Source organism: Lampetra fluviatilis, chromosome 48 (assembly GCF_964198595.1).
Source record: "Lampetra fluviatilis chromosome 48, kcLamFluv1.1, whole genome shotgun sequence".
Classification (NCBI taxonomy): Eukaryota; Metazoa; Chordata; class Hyperoartia; order Petromyzontiformes; family Petromyzontidae; genus Lampetra; species Lampetra fluviatilis.
Genome location: NC_136322.1, coordinates 7,627,567 through 7,654,353, shown reverse-complemented (window position 1 = coordinate 7,654,353; position 26,787 = coordinate 7,627,567). Strand labels below are relative to the sequence as shown.

At 49.8% G+C, this 26,787-nt stretch overlaps 1 protein-coding gene across 1 annotated transcript in view; it reads left to right on the top strand.

Annotated features, from left to right (window-relative positions):
* The window catches only part of LOC144947975 (receptor-type tyrosine-protein phosphatase beta-like), a 55,794-nt gene that overhangs the window by 5,728 nt on the left and 23,279 nt on the right, over positions 1-26,787 (top strand). Inside the window, exons 2-7 of the mRNA XM_078877404.1 lie at positions 1,714-1,747; positions 3,284-3,538; positions 9,013-9,282; positions 16,718-16,987; positions 17,907-18,176; positions 25,926-26,195. Coding sequence (XP_078733530.1) covers positions 1,714-1,747; positions 3,284-3,538; positions 9,013-9,282; positions 16,718-16,987; positions 17,907-18,176; positions 25,926-26,195 — 1,369 coding nt within the window. The remainder of the gene's footprint in view (positions 1-1,713; positions 1,748-3,283; positions 3,539-9,012; positions 9,283-16,717; positions 16,988-17,906; positions 18,177-25,925; positions 26,196-26,787) is intronic.

Genomic DNA, 26,787 nt, shown 5'->3' with positions numbered 1-26,787 from the left:
AGTCGTGAGAATTGTATAATAATAAATAGTATAAAAGTGTAATGTTTAATATAATGTATAAGGTAATATCGTGATTGTATAGTGAATATACAGCAGTGTGGTATACAGTAGGGTGGGTAGAATAATACATAGTGTAATATTACAATGTATAGTCTAAGGTGGTGTATAGTAATGCAGTATATAATTTAATGTTGGGTTTGTCTATGGCAGTGTATAGTACGGGGCAGATCCGTGTGATGTAAGGAAAAAGTTTAGCTGGAGGCATATTATATTTTTTGCGACATAGAATTGTAATGTATGACTTACTGTTAGTAGCTCAGCTTATTGGAGAGTATATTTAGTATATTCATGATATTGATGTAAAATTTCGATGTAAAGCTTTCGTGACTGCAGGGATTCATCTTCTTGGTTCTTTCGGTAAAGTCACGTAGAAGGGAAGTAATAAAATAATAAAAATAAAACACAATAAAACAATTCTCACGACGTTTCGGCCGACACGTCGTGAGAATTGTTTTATTATGTTTTATTTTTATTATTTTATTACTTCCCTTCTACGTGACTTTACCGAAAGAACCAAGAAGATGTTGATGTAGTTTATATTTTAGTTTTTCACGTGGTGGTTTGGGCTGCTGCAGCTCCTTACTATTATTACTGCTAACCCTACTTCCTCCATTTTGTTGCTGCTAATCCTACATAATGCAGGGGCATAATATGACTTTGAGACCCCCCCCCCACCTCCTACGCATTCCACAAGTAGTGACTAATCCCATATCTGCATTTTCCATAAATATGCTAAATTCCTGTTGATTTGCAAATTCATTTGTCAAGGCGCCCTTCCCCCTCTAACCCAGCTTAAATATACGCTGCCAAGCTTGGTGGTGTTCTTTCAGACGCTGTCTTTCCGACAGACCTGTTCTTCACCTGAGGACGGCTGCTTGCGTTGTGGCCGAAACGTCGTGAGAATTGTATTTTATTATGTTATATTTTTATATTATTTCCTTTCTACGTGACTTTACCGAAAGAACCAAGAAGATTAATCCCTGCAGTCACGAAATCTTTAAATCGAAAAAGAACCACATAGCTCAGTGATGTGCCTTACCTGGTAAAATAAAAGATAATAGTTCATAGTTTATACCATGGCCGACATCCTCTGCTACTACACTCACCACACTGCACCGCTAATCAGATTGCGCTTTGAGAGTGCGCTATTTCCTTTCAGTTACTCAGCATCTTACATTCGGTGTTATATCGTTTAATCCCCATTGTGCTACCTCACGCGATTCGTCTCGTGTCATAAGACAAAGCATCCAATCAACGGGGTCTCTCTCACGCACACGCATCCCTTTGTGTTCCAAGGGCAACCCATCCCATTTAAGTGGACATTAGGGAGCTGCCTCTTGAGACCAATTCAAGTGAACTCTGCTTCACGCAGTAAGGGTGGCTGCACTTTCCCCACTTGGTAAAGATAATGTTATTGCTAGGCTATGAGTACACAAAAAAAAGGATAAGTGGTATGTATGTATGTTGAACTTGATTCGCGCCGTACGTAGCCAACCATGCCGGGGGTAGGACAACAAACTAAACACAAAAGGCATTTGCGTGACGGCCGAAGGCATGAATGATGGGATGTTATTGATGCTCTATGCGTTGGACTGTCTTGTGTCATACTTGCGGTAAAGCATTGGTTCTTATAAACCCGTGTATTCCCTGCAGGTTCCAAGAGTTGCAGATTGCTGCGGACAAATAAGTGAGTCATACATTATTTTAGCAAGCCTCGTTTTGTGGCCCAGTGACTGCGTTGCAATACCACCAAACTCACCATTGCAAGGATTAAATAGTTAATCTTTTGATCAATCAATCCCTTGATCGGGGATTGCATTTTCTCGCCTGGTGAGTCATTATGCTATACCTGGTGCCGGTAAACCTCGATTCATAAAAAGGGATGCGGTTCTTCAAGAAGACACGCGGAAAAGGACATTTTTGAAATCGGAAAATGCCTTTTCCCCGTTCTGGAAATTCGACAGGAGTTGTGTTAATAAGAATGCAATTTATTACGCGCGCAAATTTGCCGACGTAACGGCCGCAACTCAGAGGCGCGGAGCAAAGTTCAGAGTCGCTCGAAAGCGCGTGGTTATAGAGGTGAGTTTAAAAGTGTCTCTTGAGGGAGGCGATTGAGGTGATGCTGAGAATGTGCAGAGGGATGATATCGTTCCAGACTGTTGGGGCTGCCACCGAGAAGCGGCGCATAGACATGACCATCCTGGATCCTGGTATCAAACCTTTTTCAAGGAACCAAGTCTCTGCATTAACCACACACAGTACCTTTGGTGAACATGCAAGCAATTATTTTTTCATACTTTGATGCCGGCAAAAAAGGTCCCATTTTGGCTTCTTCCACCATTAACATATGCAAACAAAACGAGGGATGTGTCTCGGAGATTCATTCCAACTCGACTGCGAGCCCAGAAATAACAAACACCACACCCATATCGTTTTTGACAAATACACAAATTATAATGAAGAACATGAACGGTTGTTAATCCTTTCAGGGAGCTCGCAAAAAAGAAGATCCACCGCACGTTGGAATGCCATGGAAAGGCTGTCCAGGAGCGCTTTTGCTCATTCGAAAAAAGTATAACCCGTAAAAACAAAGTTTTTCACTATAAATCCTTTATATGCGTGGCAGCGAACTTAATATAAAGGATTTAAAAATATATTCGCCTGTGGAGGACGCGGGGATCGATCCCGCGACCTTTGGCATGGGAAGCAAGGGCGCTACCAACTGCGCTACTCCACCACGGCCTGTGGAGGGGTTACGCTCTGGGCTCTTACACTCTGACGTTCAACCAAAGCCATGAATGCGTTCTATTTGAATATATGTAAAATACATTTTTTTGCCTAAAACGTGTAACATTTTGGGAATTTTTTTTCACGAACAATAATTGTCTGGCACAACGAGTCTGTGTGGAAAATGTCAGCTCGATTGGATCATGGGAAGTGGGTTAAAAAACGACCGAAAGATTTGCACGGTCCTAAGCAAGCAAGCAAACACGCAAGCACGCGAACTTAATATAAAGGATTTAAAAAGGGCGATTTTTAAAATGGCAATTGTGGCCTCATTGGCGGTAGCAGAAAAAGACATGGGGGTGGGGGGGGGGAGGTCACCGGGACAATGTAATCGGTCTATTTACATTGAAACAAACGCTCTTCAGAAAAAAAGAGGCTGTGTATATTTGTGTGTATATATATTTATGTATGGACCCTTTTGTGCACGTTGTTTTAGCATCATTCGAAAATGTGAATGTCACGTGGAATGACACGGCGATCAACATCACGTGGGCGAAGCCTGCTGCCGCCATTAACCAAACGGTCATGCTGAACGACACCAAGGAGGCTGCAAACAGCTGGAACGCCCCAAAACCGGTGGCTGGCTCGACGTTCACGTTCGCGGGGCTGGTGCCTGGCAGGAGCTATTTAATTTCCCTGTTTGTCGACTGCAATTCTACCAACAGCTCCATCAATGGAACGTACCGAACGCGTAAGTGACGACACCTCGTGCGCTGTTTGAGGATTTTGATGCCTGGAAATAGCTGTAGCCATTTGGTGTTTGGACATGTTAACATGTTAACATCTTTCTGTTCTATTACCGGAAAGGGTGAAGGCTTTTCTTATTTTGTCATCATTTTGACACTGACAATGAGGGCCCATAGACGTGAAGTTATCAAATATCCGACGGATTAGCACAGTTGGCTTGGTGCGGTACGAACAGAAAGTCAACATACATACGAGGACATTTGTGTAGAGATGGAATTCCAGGTGTTCCGTTTGGGGACATTGACAAAATCAGAATCTAAATCTAGACTGGAGGAATCCGATGAGCTATGAAGTGCTTGTTCACAGATGTCCAGTAACGGGAAATGGGGGAGTACGGGTGGACCTGCGTTGTACGATGCCATCGATGTAACGATATTTCGATTGACGATCCGTCTCCCATAGGGTCTCCCACCCCCCCCCCCCCCCCACATTCTTCCTCTTTGCGAGAGAGTTTCGATTAACGATGTGTTCACGATGTGACGGGGAACCAGCCAGACACGGCAGCAGACCTTGGCCAATGAGCGACGTCCCTTTAATGAGCTTTTTGAGAGCAAGTGGCTGCTCGCTTTTCAATGTTTGAATGCTTTTAGTTTTTTTACTAAAAAGTTATATAATATCAATAATAATGGCCACTTTAAAATGAATTTGAAGATTGAAATATTGAAAAGCACCACAGAGGTGTTAAAACAAGTGTTTTTAACATCTTCCTTGAACATTCATTAAAATTGCCTTTTTAAATATTATAAACTACTAGCGGAAGTACCCGGCTTTGCCCGGGTGAAAAATATATTTCTTAAAAACCTGACATATATATACACAGATACTAAGGTATTGTCAAAGCCCGGTGGGCTGTTTGTACATTTCTCCACCAACAAATATATAAGAGGCTTTCACAAGTCCAAAAAGTTGTAGAAAGTGTGGGGTAAATAGTTGATGTCAAAAGGTTTCCGAAAATTGTGGTCTCCCCCCCCTCAAAAAATATATTTACCCCTCGTAGGTATATATACTAACAACACCTTACATACAACAGAGGAAGTGGTATCTATTGACTCTGTAGTAGTATCTACTGACTGTACAGTAGTATCAACTGAGCCAGTAGTAGCTACTGACTGTGTAGTAGTATTTAGTGACTGTAATAACTACTGACCATAGTAGTATTTACTGGGCCTACAGTAGTATCTACCGACTATATACTCGTAACGACTAACTGTATAGTATCTGCTGACTCTATAGTTGTATCCACTGACTATAGTAGTAACTACAAAATCTATAGCAGTATCTACTCACTCTATAATAGTATCTACTGACTCTAGTAGCTACTCACCGTGGTAGTATGTACTGACTGTATAGTAGTATATACTGACTGTAGCAGTATTGACTGACTGTAGCGGTATATACTGACTGTTTTAGTATTTACTATAGCGGTATCTACCAACTCGATAGCAGTATCTACTATCGCTACAGCAGTGTATACCGACTGAGGTCGTACCTGCTATCACTACAGCAGTGCATACTGCTGTGTTGGTACCTGTTATGATGACAGCAGTGCATATTGTGGTGGAACCTGCTATGATTACAGCAGTGCATACTGCTGTGGTGGTATCTGCTATGATGAGAGGAGTACATATTGTGGTGGTGGTACCTGGTATGATAACAGCAGTGCATATTGACTGTACTCATCATTCACCCTCACCATTCACCACTCACAACTCACCCTTACCACTCATCCTCACCACTCACCACTCCCACTCACTATTCACCATTCACCCTCACAACTCACCACTCACCAACCTCCCTCACCAATCTCCCTCACCACTCACCCTCACCACTCACCCTCACCACTCACCGATCACCACTCACCCTCACCACTCACTCTCACCACTAACCCTCACCACTAACCCTCACCACTCTCACTCACCACTCTCCCTCATCACTCACCGTCACAACCACCACTCACCCTCACCACTCAACTTCACCCTCACTACTCACCATTCATCCTCACCAATTACCACTGACCAATCACCACTCACCACTCTCCACTAACCCTCACCACTCAACCTCACCACTCACCCTCAAAACTAACCACTCTCTCACCACTCACCCTCACAACTCAGCACTCACCCTAACCACTCACCCTCACCACTCACCCTCACCACTCACCCCTCACCGCTCACCACTCACCCATCACCACTCACAACCGCCACTCACCCTCACCACTCACCCTCACAACAACCACTCACCCTCACCACTCACCCTGACCACTCATCCTCACCAATCACACCCTCACCAATCACCACTCCCCCGAACTGCTCACCCTCACCACTCACGCTCACCCTCACCCCTCACTAATCACCACTCATAACCGCCACTCACCCTCACCACTCACCACTCACCCTCAACACTCACCCTCACCACTCACCGTCACCACTCACCCTCACTACTCACCACTCATCCTCACCAATCACACCCTCAACAATCACCACTCACCCTCACCACTCACCCTCACCACTCACTCTCACCACTCACCACTCACCCTCACAACAACCACTCACCCTCACCGCTCAGCACTCACCCTCACTACTCACCCTCACCACTCACCACTAATCCTCACCAATCACACCCTCACCAATCACCACTCACCCTCACCACTTGCCACTCACCCTCACCACTCACCCTCACCTCTCACCACTCACCCTCACCACTCACCCTCACCACTCACCCTGACCACTCACCACTCATCCTCACCAATCACACCCTCAACAATCACCACTAACCCTCACCACTCACGCTCAACACTCACCCTCATCACTCATGCTCACCACTAACCCTCACCACTCACCCTCACCACTCACTAATCACCTCTCACAACCGTCACTCACCCTCACCACTCACTCTTACCACTCACCCTCATCACTCACCCTCACCACTCACCCTCACAACAACCACTCACCCTCACTACTCATCCTCACCAATCGCACCCTCACCAATCACCACTCACCCTCACTGCTCACCCTCACCGCTCACCACTCAACCTCACCCTAACCACTCACGCTCACCCTCACCACTCACCTCTCACTAATCACCACTCACAACTGCCACTCACCCTCCCCACTCACCCTCACCACTCACCCTCACCAATCACCACTCACCCTCGCCACTCACCCTCACCATTCACCCTCACCACTCACCCTCACCATTCACCCTCACCACTTTTCCTCACCACTCTCCCTCACCACTCACCCTCACCACTCACCAGTCACGCTCACCACTCACCCTTACTACTCACCACTCACCTTCAACACTCACCCTCACCGCTCACCACTCACCCTCAACACTCACCCTCACCGCTCACCACTCACCCTGACCACTAATCACTCATCCTCACCAATCACATCCTCACCAATCACCACTCACCCTCACCGCTCACCCTCACCACTCACCCTCACCACTTACGCTCACCCTCACCACTCACCCCTCACTAATCACCACTCACAACCGCCACTCACCCTCACCACTAACCCTCACCACTCACCCTCACCACTCACTAATCACCTCTCACAACCGTCACTCACCCTCACCACTCACTCTTACCACTCACCCTCACCACGCACCATCACAACAACCACTCACCCTCACAACAACCACTCACCCTCACTACTCACCCTCACCACTCATCCTCACCAATCACACCCTCACCAATCACCACTCACCCTCAGCACTTGCCACTCACCCTCACCACTCACCACTCACCCTCACCATTCACCCTCACCACTCTCCCTCACCACTCACCCTCACCACTCACCACTCATCCTCACCAATCACACCCTCACCAATCACCACTCACCCTCACTACTCACCCTCACTGCTCACCCTCACCACTCACCCTCACAACAACCACTCACCCTCACTACCAAAAACGACACATGTGTTAGTCCCTGGGTAGTAAGTGTTATTTTCTATACGCTACATCTCAAAAGTTACAAATGGGAGAAAATTCCCCTCAAACTTATTTTTTTTTGACACGGACAGTGATATTTACAAATGGAGCTATTTTGCTAGGAGAAAACGTGTGCATTTGTGTAATTCTTTCCTTTATATAAAGTTCTGGTCACAAAAGCAACATGTATGGGGAATAATAGCCATCTTATATACTTAGGAGGCTTAAGCAATATGTATTTTTCCCCCGGGCAACGCTGGGTATATCGAGTTTATACCACAAAGTCGTCGCCTGACAGAGTTGCGTGTCGAGGCCTAGTACCGTGCAGAGCCTCCGGCCTCGCCTAGATTGCCCACTCGGCTGAGGCTGGGTACTGGGGCCGTTAACCCCCCCCACCCCGCGCTACAATAATACTGTCTAATCGCTATAATTTTATTATCTACCGACCCTATAATAGTCATTGCACACATTGGGGTGGGGGGGAGTGAAGAGGACGTGAAACTTTGATGAATTTACCTCAGAGTCGCGTGTTAATGCGTGCGCATATTTTTAACGGGAATTAAAAATGGCGTCCACCCCGCAGCGAAGTTGTTGCTACCCGTTGCCAGGGGCAACCGCCGTGGTCCGCGCCGGCCGGCAATCTTAAATAAATAAAAGAAGAATTAAATAAATAAATAAAGAGTAATCGCACTAAATCGATAATCGGTCCGATTTAAAGTTTAGAGACGAAAAATCGGAAATGCCTAAGTTTACCACGGGCCGGGGGCGTGCCCACCTGCAAAATTTAATCTCGGCGAACCCCACGGTCCGAGAGCTAAATCCCCCGAAAGGGAGCGTACGCAGAGGGACGGACAGACAGACAGACAGACAGACAAAAAATGAATTATATAGGTTAGATGTTTCGTCATAACACATCTACATGCTTTAGAAAAATAAAATGCCCAACCCTGTGCTTATGGATCACGTTAATCTGTTCCTAATATCGGTATATTTTATGCATATTCTAGGTATGTGTTGAACTTCTTAGCTACATATATAGCCCACCATGTTAATCAGAGGTCCGGAAACTAAATAAAAAAATCATTCCACTCTACAGTAAATTGATTTACCGGTGACTAACGCAACAGATAATAGGATTACTTCATAGTAATTAACATATTTAACATTCAATACAAATTGATAAATGATTACAGTATACCGTGAGTCGCCATTATTGTAAAGCAGAGGTGGAAGACTGAAGTTTACTGGAATTGGAAGGCTGAAGAGATTTTCTGACGTAATTGAAGGATTTAGTTTGTTTGTAAAATAAATGTTCATGAAAACAGGAGAGCACTCGAATACCGAGAGGATGTCCGAGTCCAATGGAAGTCCATATCACAGTAACCGTTGTATCTGACGTGGTGTTACTTTAATGACTTTAATTTATGGCAAATACAGCCCTTGAAATGTGCACGTGTCTAAATATTGTTTTCCTGTTGCAGTGGCTCCAACAGTCAATGTCACCATCAGCATCAACAACTCTACAGCCATGACGGTCTCATGGGCACCTATTATTATTGTAGACGTTGACTACTACACGGTTTACTTGAATGAAACCAATAACCCAGCAGCAGTGAAGAGCTACAATTTGACCTCCGCCATTACAACACAAGTGTTTACAGATCTGGTTCCTGGTAGAAGTTACCAGGCATCTGTAACAGCGCACAGTGGCTGGAACTCTCAAACATCAGCCATCGTCACTGCCAGGACCCGTAAGTATATGCAGCATTAATCTTCGTGTAATCCCATTGATGTTTGATATTTGTTCAAAACATGCTAAAAAATAGACAACATTTAAAACACTTATTAAATGTGTCCCCAATTATTGACAACATTAAATAATGTAATTAATACGTCTTTAAGGATCGACAACATTAAATAATGTAATTAACACGTCTTTAATGATAAACAACATATGAAGACATATTCAAGATTTAAAAATGTTATGTTTGTAGCGTACTTTTAAAGTATCGAATCAATTGTACATTTGCTAATAGGGACACATTAAATCAACAGGTGTTGTATATGTTAAATTATCAAACATGTTTCGTCATAAAACATCTACAAGCTTTAGAAAAAGAAAATGTCCAACCCTGTGCTTATGGATTACGTTAATCTGTTCCTAATATCGGTATATTTTATGCATATGTAATAAAAGACTCGGACGCTTCTCTCTGACTCCGTGTCCTTTATTTGGGTTCTTAGCTTTTCCCTCACGGCACTCCCTTAGAGACCCTCTGCTTGCAGCCCCAGGCTGCTGTCACTATTGTAGCCTCCTTCCTCTCCTTGCAGACCCGCTGCTCTCTGTGTGCAGACCCCCGCTGCCAACTCCGTGTGCAGACCCCCAATCCCAACTCCGTGTGCAGACCCCCGCTGCCACCTGCAGCCTCCTCGCTGCTCCTGCTGCTCCGGGGTCGGTCACCGTTGGCCGACGGTGCCGAACCTCGTTCCCCGTGTATGTGGCGATCTCGCCACTCACTCACTCTCCGCCCTACGTGGCCTCACTCGTTCCCAGTCTCCAATCACTCCCTTCCCTCTTCCGGTTTCTCTCCCTATAGCCCTGACCCCTCTCCCCCACGTGACGTAACTCCTCCCCTCATGACGTCACATCCGGAAGGTCGTTTACGCCCGCATTACACCACCCTCCCCGTAGAGAAAATCCAGCCGACCTCGGCTGAACAACAACTTAACAAGTAATGCGAGTGTAAAAGACCAATACGTTAAAGGACACGAAGCATACAACAACAATATAGAACAAGAACACAACACAAAAGTTAACGAAATGTGAGGGATTTCGAGCGAGTGCGGCCCACCCGCCGAGCGGGAACGTGGCAGGGTTTAGAGAGCGACAGGATCAAGTTCGTCCGTCGCCATTGGAGGCCTGCCACCGTCCCGGTCCCATTCAGAGGTGTCCCGTAATCGCGTCCGTGGCAGGGTAGGAAGGGCTGCAGGTCCCGGAGATTCCGCAGCCCTGGTCGGCACCCCGCGAGCGGAGCGTCCTCCCTCCTGCGGCGTCACGGCCGGCTTGTCTGTAAGGGGTACGACAGGCGCTCTTGCAAGGTCAGCAGGCACAGGCAAGGGCGAGTCGGCAGCAACAGACCCCGGCAAGGCAACCTCAGGAGATGACGCATCAGGTCGAGGGGCAACGTATGGCTTCAACCGAGATGTGTGTACGAACCAACGCCGCGATCCAATCCGAACACGCGCCGACTGTGGGTTGGGAACCTCGATGAGGCGAACCGGCCCTTGCCATGGTTTATGTAATTTAGGAGAGGTACCTGGCCGCACCTGTGGGCAATGGAGCCAGGCCAGGTCCCCCATTTTCCAGGGGCACTCCCCCTTTGAACGTCGAGCACACCGCTCGTTCCGGGCCTGGGCTTTGGCCCTCGCCTCAGTGACACGGCGAACGTTGTCCTGAATATAATCAGGAAGAGGTTTAGCAGGTCCCCTCGCTCCGGTTCCCAACTGCTCATTAATTGGCGGCACGTTTTCATGTCCGTACATAAGAAAAAACGGCGAATATCCAGTAGCCGCGTGCGGCGTCATTCGATACGCCGAAAGCACCCCAGGGATATGCAAATCCCAATCTGATTGTTATTCACTGACCGTGTGACACAGCATGGCGGACAGGGTCCGATTTAACCGTTCCACCATACCATCCGTTTGTGGGTGGTAGGGGGATGTCCGTATCTTCTTAGTTCCGAGAGCCGCACACACTTCCCCCAGCAATTTCGAAGAGAAATTCCGGCCCTGATCCGTGAGAAGCCTCTCCGGCGCCCCCTTGTCCATAACGTACCCAAATAGAAAGGCGTCTGTAATGGACGCCGCCGACTGGTCGGGCAAGGGCCACGCCATCGGCCAGCGGGAGAGGTACTCCACGCCTACTAGCAAATACTTATTTCCCCTAGCGGATGTCGGAAAGGGTCCCAAAATATCTAGCGCCACCAATTCATTAACTCGAGATACCTGAATAGATTGTATCGGCGGCACATATGGATGTTTAGGTGGCTTCCGGTGGGCACAATCGGGACACGCGCGAACGTGACCGACGACATCTGTCGTCATGCCGTGCCAATAGTAATCTCGCTGCAGCGTCAATAGGGTCTTCTGCACCCCCAGATGTAAAAGTGTGTCACAATGCAGAGTCCTAATCAATTCGTACCGCAATGATGCCAGTACAACAAGACGCCAGCGTTCCTGTATCCCTTCCCTCCACATCAGCAATCCATCACGGAGAGCGGTTTCCGGCACACCCCCCGCACCGAGTCTCCCACTTGCCTTCCCCGGTCGCTTACGTAACGTCACCAAGGAATCGTCCATCATTTGTTCCCGAATCCACACAGACCTTGGGAGACGCAAAATCCCATCAGCCGGTCCCCCATCAACCGCTCCCGGCTCAAGCGGAGCTTCAGGCACTTCAACTGCCAGCGCGACAGGCTGAGGGGGGTGCTGAATCGGTCCACACCTATGCGTCCCCGACGCACACGCGCAAGGGGATCGCTGCGGCAACCTGGAAAGCGCGTCCGCATTAGCGTGATGCACACCCTTCCGATGGTGAATTTGGAAGGAAAATTCTTGCAGCGTGTCCAACCACCTTGCCAATTGGCCGGATGGTTGGTCCATCTTAAGAGCATACTGCAAGGCCGCATGGTCCGTGCGGACAATAAACGACCGACCGTACAGATACGGTCGAAATTGGCGTAGAAAAAAAACAATAGCCAAAAGTTCCCTGCGAGTGACGCAGTAGCGGGTTTCAGTGGGAGACAAAACCCGACTACCATACGCCACCACGCGTTCAACCCCACCTTTTGACTGAGACAACACCGCCCCAATGCCAGTGTCACTCGCATCGGTATCCAGAATGAAGGGATGTTCAAAATCCGGATAATCCAACGTCAGTGCCGTAGCCAATAGATCGCGCAGGCTTCGAAACGCCGCCTCCTCCGGCGGTCCCCAAGCAAATTTGTGTCCTTTTCCCGTAAGGAGATGCAAAGGCCTCGAGATCGTAGCAAAATTTGGAACAAACCTCCGATAATAAGAGGCGAACCCCAAAAACCGACGCACATCACCCACCGTGGCCGGGGTTGGCCAGTCACGGACACACGCTGTTTTTTCCAGATCCGTGGCTGCCCGTCCGCACTAACAATGTGCCCCAAGTACCGTACGGAGTGTTGCAGTAGGTGACATTTTTTTGGCTTGAATTTCAAATTAGCAGAACGCATCCTGGTGAATACAGCCTCCAACCGCAGTAAATGCTCGTCAAATGTGCGGCTGAAGACGATGATATCGTCTAAATATATCAGACATGTCTCCCACTGCAACCCCATTAATACCAACTCCATCAACCTCTGAAAAGTGGCAGGGGCCGCATTCAACCCCATCGGAAGACAGTTAAATTGGAATAACCCCTGCGGCGTACGGAAAGCAGTCTTTTCTCGCGAGGGCTCGTCAAGGGGAAGCTGCCAGAAGCCCGAAGAGAGATCTAGCGTTGAAAAGAACTTCGCCCCCGACAAGGCGTCGAGAGAATCGTCCATACGCGGCAGGGGGTACGCATCTGCTACCGACACTTTATTCAACTTACGAAAATCTACACAAAATCGCAATTTGCCATCCTTCTTTTTAACCAACACAACAGGCGCGCCCCATGGGCTGTTAGACGGAGATATTATGTCCGCAGCCAACATGTCGTCCACTGCCCCTCGAACATGCTCGCGCTCAGCCGGACTCATCCGACGCGAGTTTAACCGAATAGGGGCAGCGTCCCCTGTGTCGATATGATGATAAAGCAGCGAGGTGCGTCCCAAGTCCAAATCGTTGGAGCTAAACACATCAGAATAACTCGATATTAATTTACGAATCGCACAACGTTGTTCGCCGGAAAGGGCCGAATTCTCCCCACACAATTCAGCGATCCAGCGATCATCTACCGCTCCATCGTGTGAAACACCCCCAACCAGCCCCCCGCTGGACAGATCACCATGAGCCATAAACGCCGTAGTGGCATGTGCCACAACGGTACCAGCCGGCACACACACGCTTTCGGTACTCGCGTTAAGCACCTGCAAAAACGGCCGCTGATCTGGCCGAACAATAGTTTGCGCCCCCACCAGCGCCGATCCGCCCGTAATAGCGGCGGACGGCGACAACAAAACCCCAAAAGCTCCCTGCCGACCAGGCACCGGCTTCCGATATCGTAAGGGAATGAGCATATGTGAGCCAGGTGGAATATCAACAGATACTTCCGACAACGCCTGCACCTGGGCGACAGGAGCAGGTCGCCCCCAGGCGGACGGTAAAAATGCCATTTTACGGCCCCCCGGTAATTCAATGCAGTTTTCATTAATTCGAATTAGAATGGGCATTTTGGCCAGAAAATTAGTACCCAACAGACAAGGAACCGCAAGGGACCTCGAAATTAACACAATTCCCGAGGCCGACACTCCCCCGATAGATATGTTAGCGTCCACCTGGCCCACGATGCCCATGCTACCCCCGTTCGCAGCGACGCAGGAAGCGTAAGCCAGCCTCACGGCCCCTGGTGGGATGTTCAAAAGGTGGAATATTACATCCGAAATGATGGTCGCGGACGCACCGGAATCCACCAAAATACGTACGTCCACCCCTTGGATCGACCCAGGTACAGTGGACGAACCGGTAGCGGCCGCGACAACCCGCCGAGCCAACTTGCGCCACTGCGTTACCGAGCGACAAGGCGCCGAAAATGGCCTCCCGTTATTAACAACATCCGCATCGCGTGACAACGGCGATGAGTGAGGTGTCAAGCCTTGCCGGGTGTCTGGTGCGCACCGACTTGCCTGTGCTGGAGAATCTTTCTTGGGAGCGTCCGCTGTCGAGGCCTCCTGCTGGGGTGGACCAGGAACGCGGGCCCAGCAGTCCCTGGCATAATGGCCCCTACGCCCACAGCGGAAGCACTCAATGTCGTTGCGGCGCGCGGCGGGCACCCCGTCCCGACGCGGCCGTATCGGCGGCGCAGCCCGCGGCCCCGGCCCACCCCGGGCCGGCCACGGAGCGGAGGCAGCTGTCAGCTCCTGCTGGCTGCTCCCATCCGGCACGTACACTGCCTTTTTAGGGTCCCACCCTACGGCACCCCCCTCGACGATAGGCCCACCCGTCCACGCCGTAACTTGTTTCCAGCGGCGAAGGTTAAACTGGGCGTCCAGACATTTCGCCGCGGCTCGGGATGTGAGCTTCTCATGACCACACACCGGCATAGGAATGCCGAGATCCCGGGACAACTCCAGCATTTTCCCCAAGATGAGAGGTTCCAGCAGGTCAGGCTCCGTCTCCGGGTAAGCGGCCATAGCTAGCTCCAACACCGCGCCCCTATACGCCACCGGTGACTCCTCGGGTGCGCGTTGTCGTTGCACAAACCGGCGATGAGCATCAACCGGCGGCTCGTAAGCGTCCGCCATTTCGCCGAATACACCTCGCAGAGTCTTCTTCTTCTCGGCTTTTATGGAGCGAAAAAATCTAACGGACTCGTCATCAAGAAGAGTCGGAAGAACTTCTAGTGCCTCGGCGTCAGTCCACCTCGCTGAGCGTACCGCTGCCAGGAATCTGCAGGCGAACGCACTCCAATCGCCCCCGATGGAGAATTCCTTGACAGTTGCTAGGTGACGACTGCGACTCCTTGGCGTGCTCCCTCCAGCCGCTGACTCCTCCGGTGGCAAATTCAACATGGCGTCGCAACGTGGTGTCGACAAGATGGCGGCCGGCCGTCGCGGAGGGCCCAAAATGGCGGCTTTCCGCTTTCCGTCGTGCGCCACGCCCAAGATGGCGTCTTCGTGCCACGTGGCCGATGGCGGCGACAGCGAAGACAACCCGGATTCCTGCGGACCACCAACATCTCCTTCCGACGCCGCCCTCGGCGTGACGAGCTCACACAACTCTGTAATGACGTTCTTGAGAGTTTCAAGTTGCTCCGCCATCTGGCTCCATCTTGAATCCGCGTCCTTAGGAGCAGACGGGTCCGCTGACACGGCGACCTCTTGGACCCCCGGACCCGCACTCATCCCAGCACGGATCTCTTCCTCACCGAGAGTCCGGCCGACTTCAGGAGGAAGGTCATCGTGGTCGGAAGATGAAGCCGATGCCGGAGACGGAATAATCTTTTTTCTCAGTTGTTTTGCCATGCCGTTACACTTCTGACTCCAGTGTAATAAAAGACTCGGACGCTTCTCTCTGACTCCGTGTCCTTTATTTGGGTTCTTAGCTTTTCCCTCACGGCACTCCCTTAGACACCCTCTGCTTGCAGCCCCAGGCTGCTGTCACTATTGTAGCCTCCTTCCTCTCCTTGCAGACCCGCTGCTCTCTGTGTGCAGACCCCCGCTGCCAACTCCGTGTGCAGACCCCCAATCCCAACTCCGTGTGCAGACCCCCGCTGCCACCTGCAGCCTCCTCGCTGCTCCTGCTGCTCCGGGGTCGGTCACCGTTGGCCGACGGTGCCGAACCTCGTTCCCCGTGTATGTGGCGATCTCGCCACTCACTCACTCTCCGCCCTACGTGGCCTCACTCGTTCCCAGTCTCCAATCACTCCCTTCCCTCTTCCGGTTTCTCTCCCTATAGCCCTGACCCCTCTCCCCCACGTGACGTAACTCCTCCCCTCATGACGTCACATCCGGAAGGTCGTTTACGCCCGCATTACACAAATTCTAGGTGTGTGAACTTCTTAGCTACATATATAGCCCACCATGTTAATCAGAGGTTCGGAAACTAAATAAAAAAATCATTCCACTCTACAGTATATTGATTTACCGGTGACTAACGCAACGGATAATAGGATTACTTCATAGTAATTAACATATTTAACATTCAATACAAATTAACAAATAATGACAGCATACCGTGAGTCATCATTATTGTAAAGCAGAGGTGGAAGACCGAAGTTTACTGGCATTGGAAGGCTGAAGAGATTTTCTGACGTAATTGAAGGATTTAGTTTGTTTGTAAAATAAATGTTCATGAAAACAGTAGAGCACTCGAATACCGAGAGGATGTCCGAGTCCAATGGAAGTCCATATCACAGTAACCGTTGTATCTGACATGGTGTTACTTTAATGACTTTAGTTTATGGCAAATACAGCCCTTGAAATGTGCACGTGTCTAAATATTGTTTTGCCGTTGCAGTGCCTCCAACAGTCAATGTCACCATCAGCATCAACAACTCTACAGCCATGACGGTCTCATGGGCACCTATTATTGCTGTAGACGCTGACTACTACACGGTTTACTTGAATGAAACCAATAACCCAGCAGCAGTGAATAGCTACAATTTGATCTCCGCCATTACAACACAAGTGTTTACAGATCTGGTTCCTGGTAGAAGTTACCAGGCATCTGTAACAGCGCACAGTGGCTGGAACTCTCAACAATCAGCCATCGTCACTGCCAGGACCCGTAAGTATATGTAGCATTAATCTTCGTGTAATCGCATTGATGTTTGATATTTGTTCAAAACATGCTAAAAAATAGACAACATTTAAAACACTTATTAAATGTGTCCCCAATTATTGACAACATTAAATAATGTAATTAATACGTCTTTAAGGATCGACAACATTAAATAATGTAATTAACACGTCTTTAATGATAAACAACATATGAAGACATATTCAAGATTTAAAAATGTTATGTTTGTAGCGTACTTTTAAAGTATCGAATCAATTGTACATTTGCTATAATAGGGACATATTAAATCAACAGGTGTTGTATATGTTAAATTATCAAACATGTTCTGTCATAAAACATCTACAAGCTTTAGAAAAAGAAAATGTCCAACCCTGTGCTTAGGGATTACGTTAATCTGTTCCTAATATCGGTATATTTTATGCATATTCTAGGTATGTGTTGAACTTCTTAGCTACATATATAGCCCACCATGTTAATCAGAGGTCCGGGAAACTAAATAAAAAAAATCATTCCACTCTACAGTATATTGATTTACCGGTGACTAACGCAACGGATAATAGGATTACTTCATAGTAATTAACATATTTAACATTCAATACAAATTGATAAATGATTACAGTATACCGTGAGTCGCCATTATTGTAAAGCAGAGGTGGAAGACCGAAGTTTACTGGCATTGGAAGGCTGAAGAGATTTTCTGACGTAATTGAAGGATTTAGTTTGTTTGTAAAATAAATGTTCATGAAAACAGGAGAGCACTCGAATACCGAGAGGATGTCCGAGTCCAATGGAAATCCATATCACAGTAACCGTTGTATCTGACGTGGTGTTACTTTAATGACTTCAGTTTATGGCAAATACAGACCCTGAAATGTGCACGTGTCTAAATATTGTTTTGCCGTTGCAGTGGTTCCAACAGTCAATGTCACCATCAGCATCAACAACTCTACAGCCATGACGGTCTCATGGGCACCTATTATTATTGTAGACGTTGACAACTACACGGTTTACTTGAATGAAACCAATAACTCAACAGCAGTGAAGAGCTACAATTTGACCTCCTCCATTACAACACAAGTGTTTACAGATCTGGTTCCTGGTAGAAGTTACCAGGCATCTGTAACAGCGCACAGTGGCTGGAACTCTCAACCATCAGCCATCGTCACTGCCAGGACCCGTAAGTATATGTGTAGTGGTGATACGCGCTGGGTGTGTACGTCATGTGCCAGCGCGTATGTACGTGTGTGTGTGGTGACGCGCGCTGACGGGGAGGAGCAGGCGTCAGTGCGCGGGTGGGGGTAGTGCTGCTGATTGGCTGTGTGCCGGTGACGCGCTGAGAGGGAGTGATCGGGTGGCAGCGCGGTGTGATTGGTCGGGGAGTGGAAACACGCGCTGGGCGGAACCGGATCGTAGGGATAGCGCGTGGGGATTGGGTAACTGGGGAGCGGTGCCGACGTTGAGGTCCGCATCCGCTCCGTCTCCCGGGAAGAAGAGGGGGGTGAGGAAGAGGACTTGCCCACGCTGCAGGGTCCGTCGACGGCGCCGGCCGAGCGACCGGGGACAGACGCCGGGCTTCGTGAGGTGCACTCCCGACTGGCGGAGCTGCTGCTCGCCGCCGCGTCCATCTTGGCGGAGATCAGCTCGTCGGGAGGAGCGGGGACGGTGGGGGACATTTTACAAGGTCGCCCCGCAGATTCCCGCCAAAACGAATGGGGGATTCCCGCCATTGCGCCTGGGCCTACTTTTGGCGGGAACGGCGAGCGCCACGTGGTGGTGGGTTCCCAAGCGCGCGCATCGACGTCATCAGCGCGCGAGGGGGTCCGCCATCTTACGTCTGCTGCTGGAGCCGCCATCTTAGACACCGACGGACAGGCGGAGAGGAACCACGAGGCGGATGACTTCATTTTTCAGCAGCGTCTGCCCACGTTGTCAGCCTTCAAGGCGGAAGGCGGAGACTGGGGCAAATTTCAGCGAAGGTTTTTGGCGCATCAAGAGATGTCAGCGTGGTCCGATGCTACGGCGCTGCGGGCGTTGCCTGCCCTGCTGGACGACGATGCGCTCGCGGCCTTCAGGTCTGCACGGAAGTCGGACCGCTCCACGCTGAAGGATGCGCTGGGTTTGTTGGCCAGGGTCTACGGACCTCCCTCGGCGTGCCGCCATCATTTCTACGCAAGACGGAAAGCGGCCACGGAGACCGCGCTGGCCTATCGCACGGCGTTGCTGGCTCTTGCTGATGCTGCGTTCCCTCGGATGGACGAGGAGGGCCAAGACGCGATGGTTTTGGAGCAGCTGCTTAAGTTGGCGCAGGACCTGGGGGTCCCTATCAACACAGCTGACGAGATTGATATTTCTTCTTTGAGAGTCGCCACGAGTATTCAAGCGCACGAGGCCCTACAACGGAAACAAGGAGTTGGTTGCAACGCTGCTGTCGTCGCAGCTCCGGGTTCGGTGGTCACCGAACCCCAAGTCGTCAGCCCACGAGAGGAGGCGTTCGCCACGGGACGACCAGGGGACTGGAGGCCGGGGGCTCGGTCGCCTCTGCGATCGGGCCGAAAGTCGGAGCAACCAAGATCTACTCCGACCCTCGTCACGTGCTATAACTGCGGCCTCCGGGGCCACGTGGCGTCCGGGTGCCGCGCTCCGCGTCGGCGCGCCATGGGTGCTCGGCTGGACGACGACCAAGATCCCAAGTCATCTCTACAATCCCCGGCAAGTCGCGGCACCTCACACGCTCGGCCTGTTTATTCGGCACACATGGGACGCCGCGTTGCGGCGGAGGAGGGCCGGTTAAGGTTCGGGGATTCGGTTCGGCGAGGGGGGTTCGGCCGGGACCAGGGAGACATTGAATGGGCGGAATTGGGGCATAGAATTGTGGCTGCTTCGGCGGGTTCGTCCGTTGTTACGGGATCTATTGATGGGGTCGAGATTAGGGTGTTAGTGGACACGGGGGCATCGGCAACTATTATATCGGACCTCATTTATGATATTCTCCCAGTCCAATGTCGTCCGCTGCTTCCAGTGGATGTGCCATTTTACGCCGCTAATGGGGGATCGTTGGGCATTATCGGTCAGATTAGGGCGTCCATTTGCATTGGAAATATCAAATTGTCGGGACCCGTTTTCGTTTCGTCTTCTTTGGCGGTTCCGTGTCTTTTGGGCACTGATTTTTTGGCTAAAATGCCCATTAAAATTCTTATCGATCAACGATGCATTGAACTGCCATCGGGTCGCCGGATTGCATTTTTGACGGGCCCTACTGACATTCGGACGGCGTGCGCTACGATACAAGCGGTGGCGACACAGACCGTGCATGTGCCCCCGGGTTCACAGATGTTGATTCCCCTCCGGTTGCGGAAACCATGGGTGAGGGAGGCTTCGGAACAAAGTATGCTTTTGGGTCCTTCTAACAAGGCTGTCGGGGGTCTTGATTTATCGGTGGCTCACACTTTGGTGCGGGCTGACAGGGATCCGTTTGTGATGGTTTTGAACGCGGGGTCGCGGCCAGCTGTCATTCCACAGGGCACCGTGCTGGCTCACGCGGCGCGGGTCCCTGTGGATGATGGGTTGGTTGCGCAGGTGGGCTCGAGCCCCGCGCGGAACGTTGAGCCAAGGGAAGACCTTGAGTGGGTCCATTCGCTATGCGCCGCCTCGGACGATTTGTCGGCGGCGCAGTTGGGTGCGCTGCGCGAGTTGCTCATAGAATTCTCTGATGTGTTCAGTAAACATGAGTATGACATTGGGTGCACGGATTTGTTGCACCACCACATTGAAACGGGCGATGCAGCGCCGGTCAAGCTAAATCCCTTCCGACTGAGTCCCGTGGAGAAGGAACATGTTCAGTCGGCTGTTAACGAAATGCTAGAAGCCGATATTATTTCGCCCTCCTCTAGCCCGTGGGGAGCGCCTATTGTGCTGGTTAAGAAGCAGGACGGGTCCCTGCGATTCTGCGTTGATTTCCGTCGCCTGAATAAGATCTCTGTGGCTGACGCGTATCCGCTCCCCAGGATGGATGAGTCCCTCGATGCATTGTCTGGTGCGCGATATTTTTCGACTCTTGATTTGTTATCGGGGTTTTGGCAGTTGCCGCTCGACGAAGAGTCGAAACCTAAGACAGCATTTCGGACTCCAGGGGGGCTGTTCCAGTTTAACCGGTTACCCATGGGACTTCACTCCTCTCCAGCGACGTTTCAGCGACTTATGGAGTTGGTTTTGTCGGGCTTGCAGTGGGATACATGCTTGATTTATATGGACGATGTCATTGTTTTCAGTAAAACGTTTGAAGAACACCTCCAGCGATTGAGAGGGGTGTTCTTGCGAATGCGATTGGCTAAGCTGAAATTTAAACCGGCCAAATGTCACCTCCTTCGGAAGTCGGTTAGATACTTGGGTCACATTGTCGATTCTTCGGGGATCTCCACCGATCCCGCGAAGACGGATTGTGTCGGTTCGTGGCCGACACCTACGTCCGTTTCCGACGTGCGTAGTTTCATCGGGTTTGCTTCTTATTATCGGCGGTTCGTTGAGCACTTCGCCACTATTGCAAAACCCTTGCACGCTCTAACGGCGAAGGGAGTGAAGTTCAAATGGGGACCGGAGGAGGAGGCCGCGTTTCGCTCCCTCCGGGACGCCTTGGTGGGTGCCCCACCCTTGTGTTATCCCGATTTTGCCAGTCCCTTTTTGCTGGACACGGATGCTAGCAACACGGGCATTGGGGGGGTGCTATCCCAAGTCGTTGGGGGGGTCGAAAGAGTTGTCGCCTACGGTAGTAGGGTGTTGTCTCCGGCGGAGCAACGCTACTGTGTCACCCGTCGCGAGCTGCTTGCCATTGTTTTTTTTGTGCAGCAGTTTAGGCCATATCTCTATGGTCGTCACTTTACAGTCCGAACGGACCACGCGGCGCTACAGTATTCATTGAGGGTCGCCCAGCCCTCGGGCCAGTTGTCGCGTTGGTTGGAAGTCCTCCAGGACTATCAGTTTACGACTACGTACCGTAAGGGGTTGCGACACACGAATGCCGATTGCTTGTCGCGGTTGTTGCCTTGTGATGAATGCGCGTGTTTGTCGGGATCGGCGCGCTGTAAACCGACGCTTGCGGGGAAGATGGGGGCACTGGCTGCGACAGCGGGCGCACCGATCGGGGATGATTCCACTGCCTCTCAGGGTCGGGACTCGCTGCTCTCGCTGTCGCTCAGCGAATGGGGCCGCCTCCAGATGGCGGACAGCTCGCTGCTAGCATTGCGCCGCAAGGTTGGGGGTCCCGAGGGGGACCAGGAGCGTACCGGCTCCTATGTACTTGAGCAGGGCGTGTTATTGAGAGGGGACAGTTTGTCCCGGCGGAACGCACTAGTGGTGCCTTCCGCTGTGAGGGGGAGGGTTGTCTTGGCGGCACACGAACGCCTCTTGCACTTGGGAGTTAACAAGACGCTTGCCCTGCTTCAGCGTGACTATTACTGGTCGGGAATGGGAAGTGATGTGGTACATATTCTGAAGGGGTGCGTTGAGTGCGCCAGGCGTAAACCACCGGCCGTGGCAGCTAATCCACCGCTGCAATCTATTCAGGTCTCGCGTACCAACGAGCTCGTTGCACTCGATATTTTGGGGCCCTTCCCAGTCACGCCGAGAGGGAATAAATATTTGTTAGTGGGGGTCGAATACTTTACCCGATGGCCTATGGCGTGGCCTCTCGCTAACCAGTCGGCAGCGGCTGTGACGGATGCCTTCGTCCAGGGCTATGTCCTGGACAAGGGGGCTCCCGAACGCCTGCTGACCGACCAAGGTAAAAATTTTTCGAGTAAATTGTTGCAAGAGGTGTGCGATCTGTTGGGTACCAAGAAGGTGCGTACCTCCCCGTACCACCCGCAGACAGACGGGATGGTGGAGAGACTCCACAAAACTTTGACTTCCATGCTGTGCCAGCAGGTGTGCGAGGCACATGTAGATTGGGACCTGCAGGTCCCGGGAGTCCTTGCCGCGTATAGAATGGCCCCCCATGCAGCTACGGGGTTTTCCCCATTCTATTTGATGTACGGTCGGGAAGCTGACCCGCCAATGGAAACGCAACTTGGCCTGTCCGCTCCACGAACTAATTCTAAATTGGCAGAACATATTAAGTTTAATATTCACAAGCTGACAGAGGCGAGGGAGGCCGCACGGCTTAATTCCCGGGCTCGCCAAATTGCTAATGAACGGTTGCGGGCACGGAAGGTGTCCGGGCACGATTGGAAACCAGGTGACAGGGCCTGGCTGCATTGCCCTCAGGCACCCTTGGCTACATCGCCTAAATTGTTGAGACCGTGGAGGGGACCCGTGGAGGTCGTGCGCGTTGCACGACCCCAGTGCGTTCAGATAAAGTGGGGAAAGCGCCGTTGGTACGTTCACCCCTCCCGACTGAAACCGTTCTCGCCTCCATATGGCCTCCCCTTGTGTCGTCATGGCCGAGCGTGTGACGTGACCGGCGACCCACAGGGGGAAATGTCTCTGCCTGATCCACGCGTATTTTCGCCTGATCTGCTCCCAGGTGTCTCGGATCTGACAGCTGCCGACCACCGGCGGCCGGATCTCCGCGGCGGGGCCGGCCCTTTCAGGCCCGTTCCGCGCCGTCTGGAGCAGCCGGAACCGTCGGACGGTCGTCAGTGTCCCGCCCCATACGACGGACCAGCCAGACGGACTCGCGCCAAGTCGTGCTACTTTGCGCGACCCGCCTCGTGAGGAGTCGGGGCTGTTGGTGCGCCTCGTCACTGCGTGTAGTCGCAGGGACGTGGGGCGCGTTCGTTTTTTGGAATTTGCTCGTATCGTGTTATTGTTGACTTTTCGTGTTCATTGTCAATCTGTACATAGTTATTCTTGTTGTTGTTGTTGTTGTTATGTTACGGGGCACACTCGGGGGGTTACGGGTTTTTTTTTGTTGGTTGTCGTTTTATCGTCGCGGTTGGTTGTTGTTAGCAGCCGGGCCGGCTGCGAGCTATGTGGGAGGGGGTGATGTAGTGGTGATACGCGCTGGGTGTGTACGTCATGTGCCAGCGCGTATGTACGTGTGTGTGTGGTGACGCGCGCTGACGGGGAGGAGCAGGCGTCAGTGCGCGGGTGGGGGTAGTGCTGCTGATTGGCTGTGTGCCGGTGACGCGCTGAGAGGGAGTGATCGGGTGGCAGCGCGGTGTGATTGGTCGGGGAGTGGAAACACGCGCTGGGCGGAACCGGATCGTAGGGATAGCGCGTGGGGATTGGGTAACTGGGGAGCGGTGCCGACGTTGAGGTCCGCATCCGCTCCGTCTCCCGGGAAGAAGAGGTATATAAGGTGATGCACAGAGGAGCAGGGGGCAGAAGTGGAACCATCTAAGAATGAAGACGAAGGTGCAGAGATAGAGCCCGGAGAGGAGAGTAATGGAGAGTAGAGGAGAGTAAGGTATAAGTGTGTAGCCAGCGAGAGAGAACGGTCTACACGAGCTGAGTAATGTATAGTGTGTAGCCAGCGAGAGAGAACGGTCTACACGAGCTGAGTAATGTATAGTGTGTAGCCAGCGAGAGAGAACGGTCTACACGAGCTGAGTAATGTATAGTGTGTAGCCAGCGAGAGAGAACGGTCTACACGAGCTGAGTAATGTATAGTGTGTAGCCAGCGAGAGAGAACGGTCTACACGAGCTGAGTAATGTATAGTGTGTAGCCAGCGAGAGAGAACGGTCTACACGAGCCGAGTATGCATACGGTGTAGCCAGCGAGAGAGGAAGGTCTACACGAGCCGAGTATGCATACGGTGTAGCCAGAGAGAGAGATGCAAAGTCTACACGAGGCGAGTGGAGAGTGTAGCAGAGGCGCAGAGTCTACACGAGGCGAGAGAGGAGTGTAGCCGAGGCGCGGAGTCTACACGAGGCACAGAGAGCCGGCAGCACAGAATCCAGAGTCAAGAGAAGCGCATTGTGAAGAAGAGAGGCCACGCGTTGTATTGTTACAAGTCAAGATTTAATAAAAGAAGTGTGTTCCCGTCAAGGAGTTTCCTGCCGTCATTTTCCAATACTTCATATGTAGCATTAATCTTCGTGTAATCGCATTGATGTTTGATATTTGTTCAAAACATGCTAAAAAATGGACGACATTTGAAACACTTATTAAATGTGTCCCCAATTATTGACAACTTTAAATAATGTAATTAATACGTCTTTAAGGACCGACAACATTACATAATGTAATTAACACGTCTTTAATGATCAACAACATATGAAGACATTTTCAAGATTTAAAAATGTTATGTTTGTAGTGTACTTTTAAAGTATCGAATCAATTGTACATTTGCTAATAGGGACACATTAAATCAACAGGTGTTGTATATGTTAAATTATCAAACATGTTTCGTCATAAAACATCTACAAGCTTTAGAAAAAGAAAATGTCCGACCCTGTGCTTAGGGATTACGTTAATCTGTTCCTAATATCGGTATATTTTATGCATATTTTAGGTATGTGTTGAACTTCTTAGCTACATATATAGCCCACCATGTTAATCAGAGGTCCGGGAAACTAAATAAAAAAAATCATTCCATTCTACAGTATATTGATTTACCGGTGACTAACGCAACGGATAATAGGATTACTTCATAGTAATTAACATATTTAACATTCAATACAAATTGATAAATGATTACAGTATACCGTGAGTCGCCATTATTGTAAAGCAGAGGTGGAAGACCGAAGTTTACTGGCATTGGAAGGCTGAAGAGATTTTCTGACGTAATTGAAGGATTTAGTTTGTTTGTAAAATAAATGTTCATGAAAACAGGAGAGCACTCGATTACCGAGAGGATGTCCGAGTCCAATGGAAGTCCATATCACAGTAACCGTTGTATCTGACGTGGTGTTACTTTAATGACTTTAGTTTATGGCAAATACAGCCCTTGAATTGTGCACGTGTCTAAATATTGTTTTGCCGTTGCAGTGCCTCCAACAGTCAATGTCACCATCAGCATCAACAACTCTACAGCCATGACGGTCTCATGGGCACCTATTATTGCTGTAGACGCTGACTACTACACGGTTTACTTGAATGAAACCAATAACCCAGCAGCAGTGAAGAGCTACAATTTGACCTCCGCCATTACAACACAAGTGTTTACAGATCTGGTTCCTGGTAGAAGTTACCAGGCATCTGTAACAGCGCATAGTGGCTGGAACTCTCAACCATCAGCCATCGTCACTGCCAGGACCCGTAAGTATATGTAGCATTAATCTTCGTGTAATCGCATTTATGTTTGATATTTGTTCAAAACATGCTAAAAAATGGACGACATTTGAAACACTTATTAAATGTGTCCCCAATTATTGACAACTTTAAATAATGTAATTAATACGTCTTTAAGGACCGACAACATTAAATAATGTAATTAACACGTCTTTAATGATCAACAACATATGAAGACATTTTCAAGATTTAAAAATGTTATGTTTGTAGTGTACTTTTAAAGTATCGAATCAATTGTACATTTGCTAATAGGGACACATTAAATCAACAGGTGTTGTATATGTTAAATTATCAAACATGTTTCGTCATAAAACATCTACAAGCTTTAGAAAAAGAAAATGTCCAACCCTGTGCTTATGGATTACGTTAATCTGTTCCTAATATCGGTATATTTTATGCATATTCTAGGTATGTGTTGAACTTCTTAGCTACATATATAGCCCACCATGTTAATCAGAGGTCCGGGAAACTAAATAAAAAAAATCATTCCACTCTAAAGTATATTGATTTACCGGTGACTAACGCAACGGATAATATGATTACTTCATAGTAATTAACA